The sequence below is a fragment of the Euprymna scolopes genome, chromosome 7 (assembly GCF_053919585.1).
Source record: "Euprymna scolopes isolate OS-2025 chromosome 7, ASM5391958v1, whole genome shotgun sequence".
Classification (NCBI taxonomy): Eukaryota; Metazoa; Mollusca; class Cephalopoda; order Sepiida; family Sepiolidae; genus Euprymna; species Euprymna scolopes.
The window spans coordinates 17812783-17827866 of record NC_136488.1 but is presented as its reverse complement, the minus strand read 5'-3'; the positions used below and the strand labels follow the sequence as shown (position 1 = coordinate 17827866).

Genomic DNA, 15084 nt, shown 5'->3' with positions numbered 1-15084 from the left:
ATATAGGATTAGGAACATTTCCATAAATAAAAAGGAACACCCTCACATGTATTAATTGAGTTCTCTCACAAAGTACAAAGTAACTAATAATACAATGATGGCTCTAAATTGGAGAAGCATAATGTGGTTCAACCCGCCTTTCTCTCTTAGCAGACAAACACGTTGAAAAAATTTTAGAACAAAATTGGGGGAGTAACGATAAATAAAATTATTTTTTAAAATACAGTGAAATTACCTTACTTTCTGGTAAAAAAATCTAAACTAAAATATAATTGCAACAGATTATAATAAAATCAAAACATCCCACTCTCTCACAAGCTTCACATTGTAGGTGTAATAAAAAAAATGATTGCACACACATCAATGTAGTCTATAAATGTGTTGTAAAATCTGGATGCACAAATTATAACTGAAATAACAATAATCTAAGTACCATTAAAACTAGAAATATTAGCAATATTAACAACAAGATCCACTAATAATACAAATAATAATAATGGGCACGAAACAAGTACTAATATAAATGCTGCCACTTATATAGGTTCAACATAAAAAAATCCAGCAGGGAATTTGGACCCTTAAGATTCCATATTATAAGGACTGATCTTGAACAAGCTTTTATTACCATGGCTTAAGAATATTTAATCATTGTCTAAGTGAGGTACTTGCTATCTTGAAGAATAGGCCTGCTAGTAATAGGCAATAATGGGTAGATACTGTGACCTAGAAAGAAAATAGTTACTGAATTCTAGTTTAATGCAAAAACTGAAAGAAATCCTTACGCCATATACAAATTATAAAGGATTGTTTGTACGGAAAGTTTGCGTCAGCCAAAAAAGTTTTCGTATTGAACAATGAAATCCATCTTTTGAAGATTTCTATCTCTAACCATCAATTGATCGTGAATAACGGATTAATGTGCATGGTAAATTACAGACTTTCACACCTCCCAAATCTATTGAATCATTTTGAAATTGTCAGATAGCTTCATAATCACTCATTTGCAAACCGTTATCCTCATAGTTGCTCTTTCACGCTGTTTTGGCCAACTATTCTTCTGGCCTTCATCAGGTGGTTAACCACGATAGGATAGGAATGCGTAGTCTTGTTAACTGTATCCTCAGTAATTACTGCCTTCCTCTCACTACGTTTTTGGCCAATTAATTCTCTGGCCGATTTTGGGCAGGATCGAAACTGCTATCTTCAGACAATGCTCACCTGAAACCATACAGATTCAATACCTCTATTCACTGTGCCACAGGCCTGAAGGGCAATCAAGGTTGGATTTTTGGTCTTATAAATCCAGGTTTTTCGTTCTTATCTGTTCTTCCAGTGTTGGGTCTGTACCGAATGGCATGTTATTTTATTATTGGAATCCTGTGAGATGAATAATCTTTATATTTATATATTTATTTGTCGATTGTCATTCTCATTTTTTATAGTTGTTTCACCATAGTTGTGAAGTAACAACTAAGAAGATGAACAGAATTCAAATATCAGCAATTTAAAATTAGTTAAAATTTATTAATAAACTTTAATTGCCATAAATTACCAGATCTTGGGCTATAACCAACTTAATATAGCTCCGATAAATATCACTATTCAATAAATATATGTATGCCAATAATATAATTTAAGAAAGCAGTTAGGTTTGCATATGTCAGCACTTGTACTACAAAAAAGGCTGAAGCCGATAGCTTTAGTTCTAACTTTTAATTTCACCATTTTCCATACAACACCATATCTGCCACACTACCACAACTAGCTATACAATTGTCTTGTAGTATGTAAACGAATAAATTAGAAAAATGCACATAATAACTAATATAACAATATCTAATATAACATAACTAATATTTATAATATATCATAACTTTAATAAAAAAAAGTTGGGTTTTTTTCAAAGGATTTTTTTTTTTACTTCAGTTAACTCCAAACAAGGCATAAAGAAACATTAATGGACTACTCTGAATTAAAGGCCAGATTTATAAGAGCATCCTAAGTGGGGAGTTGTGCAGCAAGATGTTTGTTTGTTAAATTCCTGAATGCTAATATGGTTGAGAAAACAGGAAGAGAATTCCAAAGGCAAACTGTTCAAAGAAAGATATTATTAGACTAAAAAGCTTTCTGGCATCTATCTGAGGATCTCTATAGTGAAGGGGTGTGATTTTGCTGCTTGTCAGGTTGGTCAGATGTATTTATATTGAAGGGGACACAAGTATAGCAAGTTCATTGGACCACATTCAGCTGAAGTACTATCACAGAGACGCAACACTGTAACAATGGGACAGGGGTTGGAGAGAGTGTTGCACGGCACAAGATTATAGTAAGAAGTTTTTAGCTATATTTAGAAACATACTAATTTGCAAAATTACAAACAATATCTCACTGTACTGTAATAACTTTGATTAAACTAAAAAATTAAACCATCACCATTTAATTTCTCTAAATATATATTTTAATTACTAATAACAGTCCGGATAGACAAAAGATTAATTATTTAAAAAAAAGAAAAAAAGAAAGAAAGAAACATTACTACATATCACCTATTTTTATAGGTTTGGAGATACTTTTGAATTGCTAAATCCTGAATGAGAATGACAAACATATTAATGTTAAGACCTCAAGTTTGTTTTTAATCCTAAAAAATTTCTTGGACTTGTATCCCTTTCAACACAAGCCTGTTTATCCATAGAATTTACAAATGGACTGAAGCCCACTGGATAATCCTAAACATTTTGTTATAACCAGCTCTGAAGAAGAGATGAGTCTAGTTTCAGAAATTACCAAAAGAATTTTAACTTTTTCTGCATTGTCCTTTTCATTTAAAATATAGTTGAACTGAAACGATCATAGTCAATATAATTGTAATAAAAAATATGTTTTGAAAGTAATCTTTTTCAAAATGAAAAAATAATAATTATAATTCTTTTAATGGTGAAAAGATATTGTAAATACTCAAAAGTATCAAATATTATGGAAATTTTTAACAAAATAATTTGGAGTTTCTAATGTTAGAGATGATTCAAACTTTTATTTGGGGGAGGGAAGAGATGATCATTACTCTGCAAAGTACATTTCAGAACTGTACCTGGTATGAAACTTTTTTACCATATTTTGTTTGGTTGAATTTAAAATCAATTACCTAATATTTTTTTTATTAAAACTGGTTTATTAATTACTTGATGTGTCATTTATCTTAAATCTATTTAATGTATACTCTGAGGTTTTATTTGATTCTGCATTTCATCAATTCCTCCAATAAAATGTTTGAATTATCTTTCACATTCATATCACTCTTTCAAATTAAAGATGGAAATAGTTCATATGAACACAAGGATTCAGAAGTACCAAAAATTTTAACTGAAAAATTGAAAAACAAAAAATAATATATATATATGAGCAAAACCTATGATGAAAAATAAAACAAAGTTCTTAAGTTTACACTTTAATCTTTCTCTTGGATTTTTCTGGTTTCAGAAATTGATTGACTAACTAAGGCTTGCTGAAAATATTTTTTTATTTTACACTTAAATGTTTCTTATATATATTTTTTTTATATTTTCAAATTTATGCTTAATATTTTTTCTAAATGTTTACCATTTGAAGAAAAGAGTATGTCTTTAAAAATCCATGGATTAAAGATTTTTGACTGGTACAATTTCCTTGCTTGAATTTGATGGATTAATATTGTAATTTATTCAATTTTATTTTTCATCATATATTTTGACTACTTCTCTAATTGCTTTATCTAGTATATTGAGCTTTTTATTATTTTGACAGATTCCAATTTTAAAGAGAATACTTATATTCATTTTTACAATTGTGTGTGTGTGTGTGTGTGTGTGTGTGTATGTGTGTGTGTGTGTGTGTGTGTGTGTGTGTGTGTGTGTGTGTGTGTGTGTGTGTGTGAAAAATGTATGTGACATACTACATAACAAAAGAATTGAAACACAGGAAAGTAATACTGAATAGTCATGCAACACACATTGTTATGCTAATGTTTATAAAATTCCTTCAAATTTTCAGGATATTTAAAATGATTTTTATTTTGTTATATATATGTTTATTTGGTGCAAAAATATTTCTTTATAATTTTAATGTCTCAATCTTGAAAAATAATTTTTTTTTTTCTTCCTTTCATCTTTTTTTTTGTTCTTAGATGCCACAGATAAAATGAAATCAGGAAGGACGAGATCTTTGAAGAATTCATTTTTTTAAGTAATTAAAAAGATTGGCATTGGTTAATTAGGACATTCTTGCCCCCCACCACTACCTTCCTTAAGCATTACCACCGTTAGAGTCATTTTGGATCAGTCCCGTCCTGGTCACGAGGAAAAACAAGTCAAACGTAAAGGACGACACAAGTTATTTCCTGTTGCTTAAAATTAAGCCTTGATCATTTTTTGTTTAGCAGTTAGAATGGAGACAGACATTTTCTGGGATCTATTTTGTCACGATGATTTCGTTTCAGTTGATTTCTTCCTGTATCAATAAAAGAAAAGAATTGTTTAGAAACATGCAAGTGAAGAATTGAAGGAAACTAAAAAAAAAAACTATTTATCTTAATCCCATACTTGGCAAAGATAATTAAACTTTTTCATTCATTTTATTGTTTTTATGGTGGGAATCTAGAGTAATCTAATCAGGACAACTTGGCATTGCCCGGGATTGAATGATTATTTCTCATAACAAATATTAGTTTAAAACTTTTTACATTTTAAAGTATTCAATTTTGGGTGTGGAACCCAGAGATATACTCAGCATTGATTATATTGAAGGAGTTGGAAGAAATAGTGGTAAATTTAGCCTTTGAACCCTCTCAAAGAACAGGCAACATTTCCTAAAGATAAATGAGGACCCCATGTATTATTATTTTTTTTCATTTGTAATTTTCAAGTTATTAATAAAATGATGTACTTGGTTTTATAGATGCCAAGTTTAAATGTAAATCTAATGTTATATCCCTTTTGATTAACATGAAATGTAGTTATCCAAGTATCCTGTGTAATGTAGTTTGAAAATATTTATGATTATAAGGGTCTATCTAAACAAAAAGAAAAAACTAAGAGCAGTTTATGAACATAAAACTAAAATTATGTTTCTAGAACTTCTAATGATGTTCAGAAAAGCTTCAGAGAATAAATCATTTTTTTTTTTCATTCATTCAAGAGGAAACATAAATTGTCTCAAAAGCTTTTGATAGTTCTTCATTATTAGAGTGAAATTCAAAAATTGGAATATTAAATTTAAAGTAAAACCAAATCTACTCAATTACCATGACGCAAGAATGAATATATTCAAAATTCACAAAAAAAAATGATAGGTAAAAAATTAATTATTAATGAAAACAGTTTCCGGAGGCAATTAGTGAACATTAAGTTTTTCCCAAATTGGCCTAAGATTTTCCAAAAAACAGTTATCTCCCTTGTTACAATTCCAACTCTGTTTTTTGGGGGTTTTTTAACTCCAATTTTTGCTAATTGTCTTTGAAAAATATTTTCATTAATAATTAGGTTTTTTTGGATATGTTCATTACAGCAACAAGCACCAAATATTTAAATAGAAAGTTGACTGAGTATAAATGAAGCTTTCAAATTCATGAATTAGCTCAAACTGGGTTTTTAATCAGACAAGATTATAGTGTTATATTACTGTGTGAAAGACATAAGCAGAGAAAATTAGTTGTTGAAGAAGTAAGGAGTCAAATTTGACATAAGGGATGCACATGACAACACGCAGAAGTTTCAGAACGCTGTTAAAAGTGAACTGACAATATAATAGTATGATGTCACTATTGCTTTACAGCTCTCTATGTTCCGTCAGTTTTAAAAGGAGAAACTAAAATAGCAATATTTCTGTATTATAATCCTTTGTGTGAATTAATTGTAACCAACAATGATTGTGCATGTTTAATCCAGCAAAACAACCACCAGGAAGAAGTTTTCATCACTTCATTTTAAAGAAATTCAAAGTGATATCATCAGTGGTTATTTAACAGCAGAAGGTGGGTATCATATATAATGAAATATCTTTTATAATAATCATTGTGACTCATTAATATTTGTAGAAAAACTGTTAGAATTTCATGGTAAAATCAAAATGTCACTTTGCACATTTTTATTGTTTTCTTTTTTCAGTTCTTTTTAATGAATGGAGGGGTTTTTTTTCCTATCTTTTTTTTAAAGATGGGGAAACTCGTTTTCAATCTTAACATTAAAAAGTTTAAAACCCGAAATAATTTAACTTTTTCCTTCTAAATTATAAAACTATATTTTTACAAGCAACTATCTCAACTCAGTGTTGCTCAGAATCCATTAGATTCAAATTTCCCTATAAATATTTCTATTTTCTATAATCACACGTTTTCTAAGTTCAGTATCTAAAAAGGGACCCGTTTTTCAGTTAATCATAAGACATTAAAAAACAATAGTAGATCAACAATCAATGAAATGAATCTTTGCTTTGTTTCAAGAGGAAAGAATGAAAAACATTACAGGAAATTTTTATGCTTATTTAGAATTATGCATATTTAAAAAACAAAAATACAGAAAAATCTTTATGATGTATCTACGAAATGAAGATGTCATATTTCAAAAATCACAAATTGATCAAATAGTTTTCTTTTAATTAAAAAGTTTCAATGCTTTTGAATAGAAACAAAATATCTTTAGTTGAATTGTCGCTCTTGAATTTTGGCAAAATTTAAAACAATATGGCCGCTCTTGGCCTCCTCTTTGTTTCCTCATAAAATTTAATATTCTTAATCAAAAAAAAAAAATTAGTCAATTTATGTGATTTTTGGAATATGACATTTTCGTTCCATGAGGAGTACATACATCATAAAGATTTTTCTATTTTTTTTTTAATATAAGTGTTATTTCTAAATAAGAAAGCACCAAAGATCTTTAATAAAAAATAAAAAATTAAGCTTAACTAAAAGAATTCTAGACACAAGCAACCCTACCTGTAAATCCTTTCTAGAAATCCTCGGAACACACTGCCTGGAACTTGTTGATGCTTGCTAATCAATTTCTGAAGTTCATTTCGTACCTTTAATAGTGGAATAAAATTTTGGAATTTCTTTTATATGTTAAAAAAGAAAACATTTGTTTTTAATCCATGGATACAAAAAGCCCATAAGAAATTAAAATGACTTTATAAAATTATTTTGTTGATTCAAAAATAAAGCAATTAAAAAAAAAATACTAAAAGGTTGAACATAAGTAATTTCTCATAAACAGACAAAAAAGAAAATGTTTAGTTTCAGGGTTTACACATAATGAACAAAGAAACCAAAAACAACTTCAAATTATGATTTTATTTATTTATTCATTTTACTTCAGCAAGTTCTCGGAAATCAAGAGATCCTTTCCTTTGGCTAACACTTGATTTCTTGATAAAATACACAAATATATTCATACAATATTCTTCTTAACTAAGATTAAGTTAGTAAAGCAATGAAAAATATTTCCTTCTCCCTGATTTACCTATTGACAATTATAGTTGATTTTATTTGTGATCTTTTCTTTGTTTTGCCAGATTTCAAAACAAGAATTCATCTGGTCTGATGGAGTACCAGCTTAGTGCTCTTAGTTCCTTATATAAGCCAGTGTGTAGCCATACCAAGAATCTTATTTGGCTTTGAGTACTATGTCATTTTGAATATTTTGGTTGTAGGTCAAAGTGACCTCATGTCAGGATATATTAATAAACCTCAGCACAAAAATGATGACATTTGAGAATTATTTTTAGTTTACCTTTAAACTCTTTTGTTTATTCATAAATGTGAATTCAGCTATGCAGGTTTCAAATGACATGATTTGTATTATAGTCATTTGTGCAGCAATACTGTAAGGAAAAGTATGAACTCATATTTTCTACTAATCACTTAAGCCAAGGTGCATCCTATAGAAAATAATCCAGATATGTTATATAAATTTGTGACATGTAAATCTGTCTCATGAGAAGTTGATGTCAATAATATCACATCGCCTTAAAATATCAGTGAATGATGTTTACAGTTTTTTCTTTTTTGAATTTAATGTCATTTAAGATTCAATTTTATATTTTATTATATACAAGCAGTACTAACACAGCGTTGTATGTGTAGAAATATATTGCTAGTCAAAAGTTTTTTTTATTTTTAGAAAAAAAAAATCTTTTCAAATATAGTCATGTTTATAATTTTTGCCTCAAAAGAAAATTTAAAAATACAAATTGTAATATGAGGCCAAGTAATTAAAAAAAAATTAACGCAATGTTCTTAAAAAAAATAAAATGTCAACATGTAAAATAGACTGATTATGAATAGAGAGCAAGGACAAAAACCGACTTCCATTTGATGCAATGGGGAAGATGCCACATTGAATAGATAGTCATAAATGCTAAAAAACCCTCCTAATGTTGCACAAAAATTACAATATAGGAAAAAAATTATCCTTCTTATTTTTACAGCAAATATTTAATAAATATTCAGCTTTGAAAATTTCTAATGAAACATTTTTTTTTATCGAAAAATAAATACACATAAAAATGAATAATTATATAAATATATAAACCAGTCAACAATAGTTTAAAAAAAAAAAAAAAGAGCAAAAAATTACCAGAAAAAATTTTTCTTTTTAAATTAAAAACAAATGAACAAAACAAAAAAAAGAAATGAAAAATGTATTAAATCCATTGGAATGAAAAAATATATCAACAAATTACAAAAGAATAAATAAACGTTCATTCGAATTTAACATTTCTCCAGGAATAAATAGAAAAACAAATAATAAACAAAAAAAGATTTCAGAAAAACAAAAAATAAATGAAGGAAAACAAAACAAGAAAAGAAAGAAAATATGATAAATTGGTATTTGTACACTTTAATCAAGACATTAAAAAATTAAAATATTGAAAAAAAAAAAAAAAAAAAGGTTATATTGTATGTATCCGAAAAAAAAATTTCACTTAATTTGATCGAGTATTTTTTTTTTTTTTACAGCGGAAAAACATGTTTTTATGAGAGCCCGTTGAAGGCAGACATCTTGGATTTTTTTCTTAATCTTTGTTTGGAGTTTAGAAAGGTCACGGGGAGATAACTCCAGTTAAAGCGCCGACACTCTCTTCCCATCTTTTTTAATACTAGCTTTTTTTCGTAAAAATCGGACCAGCAAAAGTTTTAGTATTATGAAAAACCAAAAACTACTCGATGAAATTAAGTGACATTTTTTTTCAGAGAACTTCATTCCATAACGGATACGTACAATTTAAACTTTTTGGATATTTTCATTTTTTTAATGTCTTGATTAAACTGTAAAAGTACTGAAAAATCAATTAAATCTATTGAAAAGAAAAAAATATCCAATCAAAATCGAGGTTTTCAACAAATTACAAAAGAATACTTAAATAAGTGTTGATTTGAACTCAACATTTCTTCAGAAATAAACAGAAAAACACCTATAAATGGCAAAAAGAAAAAAAGAAAAGGACAGATTTCAGATAATTTCTTGGGTGGAAACTAATCTGTCACATAGTATTCCAAGAAGAAAAATGAAATTGTCTGTTTTTCATAGAACCAAAATTTCATGAGATTTACTAGCTAACCTTGTTAAATTACTTTCTGAACCTCATAATTTTTCAAATTTTATTTAGAAAACGTTTTTTCCTTCATACTTGTTTAGGTTTCCTGTCTTATTTTTTTCCACTAAATTGGATATTTAAGTTACAATAACAAAAATAAACCATTAAGAAGGATAAATAAAGATCTAACGTAAGATAGATTACTTTGAAAGTCAATTTCTTAAAACCTAACATATTCCAGCATATAAAATGGATGTAAAACCAATGATAATGATCATCATCATCTTGATGAAGCTGAAACTTGTGATCTCGCATAACTCCATAAAATTTTCCAAATTGCATAACTTATTGTCATTCAGGAGATTCAAATGGTTCACAAGAACAAGGTTTGACAAACATTATTATTGATTTTAAGCACATTTGTTGGGAAAGAAAATGGAGAAAAAAAACTATTTCTTTACAACAAATGATGCAAAGCAAGGGAGATAACTGGCTGGATTTTTTAAAACTTTTTTATTTTGATCAACAATCACATTCATTGCAGCAGCAAAAACTTCTGAAATGAAAATAAGACTTTTAAATTAGCTACAAGATTTCTTTCAATAACTTATGCCAATGAAACCAACGGTTTGCAATTGTATTTACACTTGGGGCTGGTAAGATTAAAATAAATATTTTTATGACTGTTAAAGAAGAAATAAAAACAAAGTTCTACAGTTATATAAACTAAGCCAAAACAGTAAATAAAAATACCAATAATAAAACATTTTAATGGATTTAAATAAATTGAGTTCAGAATCTGCTTTCGTTTCTTTGGAACAACACATAATAATCATGTGTGCAGTGGCAATTCTGCGACAATTCGTTACATTCACATCCATTCACTAATGACAAGGCTGAAAATATATGATTAAGATTAACTATATTATTGATTTGCAATTGAGAGAAAGATGTTTCTTTTCACTCAGTGATATAGTTAAAAGAAAAGGGAATTCTTGACCATAATATAACAAAAACAATGAGATATCTTGATTACACAATGATATATTGTTTTTTAGTATTATAAAAATATGGAAATTTTTAATATTTGAAAATATTTGACTGAAGTTTTAGTATTATAAAAAGTGGGCTTTTTTAGTATTATAACATTTAGTATTATAACAACTAGGCTTTTTTAAGTATTATAAAAAGTGGGCTTTTTTAGTATTATAAAAAGTGGGCTTTTTTAGTATTATAACAACTAGGCTTTTTTAAGTATTATAACAACTAGGCTTTTTTAAGTATTATAAAATGTGGGTTTTTTAGTATTGTAAAAAGTGGGCTTTTTTAGTATTACAACTAGGCTTTTTAAGTATTATACAAAGTGGGCTTTTTTAGTATTATAAAAAGTAAACTGCTTTTAGTATTATGAAAAAATATGAAAAAAAAATATATTATAAAGTTTTATTAGTAAACTGTAAATTTTGAAAATAACCCAGCAGAAATTGCAAGTTATTTTAATTTTCTGTTAAACTCAAGTTAAAGTACTTTATTCCAAATGAGAAAAGCAAAAACTGTTGTCAAATATTTGAGCAGGCTTTCAATCAAAATCTCAAATTCTTACACAATGAATTTTAAAATCTATCCTTTTATTATTCATAACAAATTTATTATAAAAAGGTCAACTGAGTGCGAGTTTGTATTTAAACAAAATGAATAAAATTATTGCAGAATATACATTTTCAAAATTCTTCATTATGCGTTTATATCCTTACTAAAAAAAGGAAATTTAAAGAAAAGAGATTTTTAAATGTCTTCCCAGAAAACATCAAAATGTCTAATGTCTGTTCCTGACCAACAATGGATTTGCGTGCATTTGGTGAATAATTTCCAGGTATTATATCATCAAAATTGACCAAATAAGGACATGCATTTGATCCCACACTCATTTAAATACGGCAATGCTACTCAAACCATTGATCCGGTTTTAATCTCCATCTATAAGAACAATGTAACAGATCTGGATTGCAGAAAAAAACAATTTGAAAAGATAATCTTTCAAAGAGACAAAAAAAAAAAATAGTTGCAAATTATTAAATTCTGGATCAGAAAACTAATGCTTGAACAATTCCAATATTTTTCTGGATTCTGATACAATTACCAATTCTTATTCTAAAATGGCATAAAATGAAGAATTTCATTTTTGGAGATAAAAGGAATTTAGTGAAGAGTCTTCATCTATTTAAAAAAAAAGTTTTATTTTTTTTTTACTTTGACAAACTTTTTAAATCTTTTCTCTTAATCCAAAATTTTCATCTACATTTTTCAACATGTTATTTTTTCCTATTTATTCACCCTTGCCACTTTGTCCCAGTGCCATTGTTTAGCTAAATCTTTTATTACGATCAATAAATTTAAGTTTTACTGGTAGTATGAAACCAATAAGCATTTATCATTAGTACCAGAAATAGAAAATTAAGTTTCAAACAAAAAAAAAATAAAAGAATCGTTTTTGGAATCAGAAATTAGTCTCAACTTTTTCCAATTCTGATAACACAAAAAGTTCGAATTTTTCTGATTCCAGATTCGGTTTGTCCCAATATTACTGAAAATCCAAAAAGCAAGGAGGATAAAAAGTCAGTAAAAGATGAATAAGTAAAAAAGTCATTTGTGAATTAAATCTAAACTCACTTGGTCTGCAAATTCCTCGGGGCTTGATGAAGGGTCAGGGTAGATGGGTTCTCCAAATATGGTTCTGTATAAAAAAATTGGGGGCCAATAATCAAAAGATGTACTGGGGAAATAGTTTTAAAAACTTTTTTCATCAAGGTAACATTTAAGCAGCAAGACAAATATTTATTAAATGAATTAATGGAATCGAATGAAAAAAAAATGATTGTGATTGAAAATTAAAAAACATTACAAAATTGAAATGAAAAACTCACTTTAATTTGACTGGAAATCCACCATAAATCGGAACGATGGGTAATCGTGTCTTTTCATAAAGTCGACGTAATACACCTGAAAGGAAAGTTAAAAAACTAATCTCAAGTATTTCCTATATTTTATGTGTTAGGTGTAAAACTTTTCAGAAATCACCAACAGTAATAATGCAATTTTAATTTGCTATGTATACGGTTGTTCTTGAAAATCAATGGTATTATGCAAAGTGCTAATAAAGATGTTCAGAAAAAAGCTGATATCAAAAATATATAATGAAAATATTAATCTCAATACTTTTTAATAGTAATTATTTTCAATGTGAAAATTAATTGCAAACATTAAGCAACAATGGGATAATTACCATACACCTGCTTAAAAGTCTCCAAGATTAACAAGATATTCTATTTTAATCATAGAATTGTTTTTCATTTTGTTTGTTAAACATTTTTAATTATCATTACTATTTTATGATATAAGATTTATAAAAACAAAAATTTCCTTCAAAATAAAATAAAATTTTTCTAAAGTCAGTTGTATTCGTTTGTAAATTACAAAAGCAACAGCAACTTTCAAAGTCAAGATTACAGAGCAAAATTAAGAACTACCTATAAACGAATAAATCTGTAAATTTTCTGTTTCAGAATCTTTGAGATGAGGATTGATAATTCGTATTATTTTAAAATTGTTTTGTGGTCTAAAAAAAAAAAAAAAAAATGTAATTATTTTTAAAAAATATTATTGAAAATTTTCCTAATTTAAACGAGTATTTTTAATAGATACAATGAATAACGATTTAGCAATTTTCTTTATTATTCTAAAAATATAAATTTTAAATTATGTATATGAATAAAAAGTTATCTCCCTTGCTATCAGATTTTCTTACAAAATACAATCTAATTATCTCCCCTTATTCAGAAAAATAATTGCCCCGAGAAACAAAGTTAGTTTAGAAAACATTTTTTTTTTATAAATACAGATCATTCAAAAAATTACAAAAATAGAATAATTATTCACAATCAAAATTTAATTCTTTGACTATCCGGATTTAATTTACATAAACTAAACACCAACATTCTGTTACTTAAAATTTTTACTACATCATTTTTTCGTTTTCCTTTTTTCATTGTCAAGATAGCAATCCATTTTCAACGCGAAGTTCAATATAAAGTTGATGATGGTCAAGTGGTAAACGACGTGGATTAAATATCAAGATGTGCTAAGTTTGAGTTTGTCTACAGAAACACATTTCTCCTGGAAAGGAGATAAATAAAATAAAGGTTCAAAATTTAAAAAGATGATTTGAACGTCACAAAACAATAAAAATAATAAATAGGTGACATGTCTCAAATAACTGAAATTGTCCAAAACATATTTTTCCAGCTCATTTTAGAAAAATGCGTTCCATGTTTTACAGTGAAAAAATGTCCATCACAGATTACAGGCTTCCCGAAATGTGCAAGAACGTTAGTGAATGAAATGAACAAAGAAAATGCAATGAATATGCAAATATGAAGAGCAGTCAACTTACTTCTGCACCAACTAGGAGTTCGGAATGCTTCACGAACATTTTGAGTAAACATTGGAATCACAGGCTGCAAGAAAAAATGAAGTTAAATAAAATGCAGGGATTGATCAACACCAATAATTTAGTAATGTAACTAATTCTCAACTCTATCATAAATGCTAATGTGTGTATGTATATATATATATATATATATATATATATTATATATATAAAATGAAGAATGAAAAAACAATATAAAAATCTATCTTAATGCATATAGATTTAATCGTTTATTCAATATGGAGATTACATTAATTAGATGTGTAGGATAAGTAAACTCTTTATACCTAGGTATTTTGAAGCCTAATGCTTCTCATAAAAAAAGGAGAGAAGATGCTAGGTAACATATTAGAGATGTAACATCTAGCGATAACTACATTAGAAGCGAAATAATGGGATGTGAAAGGAAAAGGATAATACATTAAAACTGTGGAGGGTAGGAGATAGAACTACAGTAATTAATGCAATAGAGGAAGAAGATTGCTGATATTACAAAGTGGAGGTATGTAAGGTGTTTACTGCATTTGCCATGGTAGGATATGAGGTATGTGTTTAATATATGTATGCATATGTGGCGATGGATCTATATTATTGGAAGGAATATAGGAGATGGGACTGAAGGTTAATCATATGGAATTAAAGGGTATAGCTAGAGAAGAGGTTTTCTTGAAATAGGGAATTGATGCTAAGTCCGTATATATTAGAAAGCGTCTTCGAATTACAACATAGGATTGACCGAAGTATAAATTATAAAATAATAAAAGAATAAATAATATAATACAGGAATAAAATATGAAAAAAATATACAAATGAATAAAATAAAGAATAAGCAAATCAGACAATAAAAAAAATTTTTGAAAAAAAAAAAAAAAGGAATAAAAGTATAAAATTATTTTTAAAAGTCGGTCATATATATATAAACAATATTAGACTACATTGCAGTGATCAAGATTTTATTCATTTTATTGATCATCTTCTCAAAACAAAAACCTTGTTACATTTTCACGGACCGTTCCATTCATAGAAGAACA

The 15084-nt window shown here is 27.4% G+C and overlaps 1 protein-coding gene across 8 annotated transcripts in view; it reads right to left on the bottom strand.

Annotated features, from left to right (window-relative positions):
* Window positions 1-4031: 4031 nt before the first annotated feature.
* The window catches only part of LOC145279617 (DGAT1/2-independent enzyme synthesizing storage lipids-like), a 77237-nt gene continuing 66184 nt past the window's right edge, over window positions 4032-15084 (bottom strand). For 7 of the 8 annotated variants that reach the window (XM_080130821.1, XM_080130819.1, XM_080130822.1 and 4 more), the window contains 5 exons: window positions 14018-14081; window positions 12492-12567; window positions 12238-12301; window positions 6968-7053; window positions 4032-4485 (listed from right to left, as the gene is read on the bottom strand). In XM_080130821.1, coding sequence (XP_079986947.1) covers window positions 4455-4485; window positions 6968-7053; window positions 12238-12301; window positions 12492-12567; window positions 14018-14081 — 321 coding nt within the window. In that variant the 3' untranslated portion in view covers window positions 4032-4454. Of the gene's footprint in view, window positions 4486-6963; window positions 7054-12237; window positions 12302-12491; window positions 12568-14017; window positions 14082-15084 lie in introns of those variants that run through there. The other variant, XM_080130827.1, reaches the window with a different exon arrangement.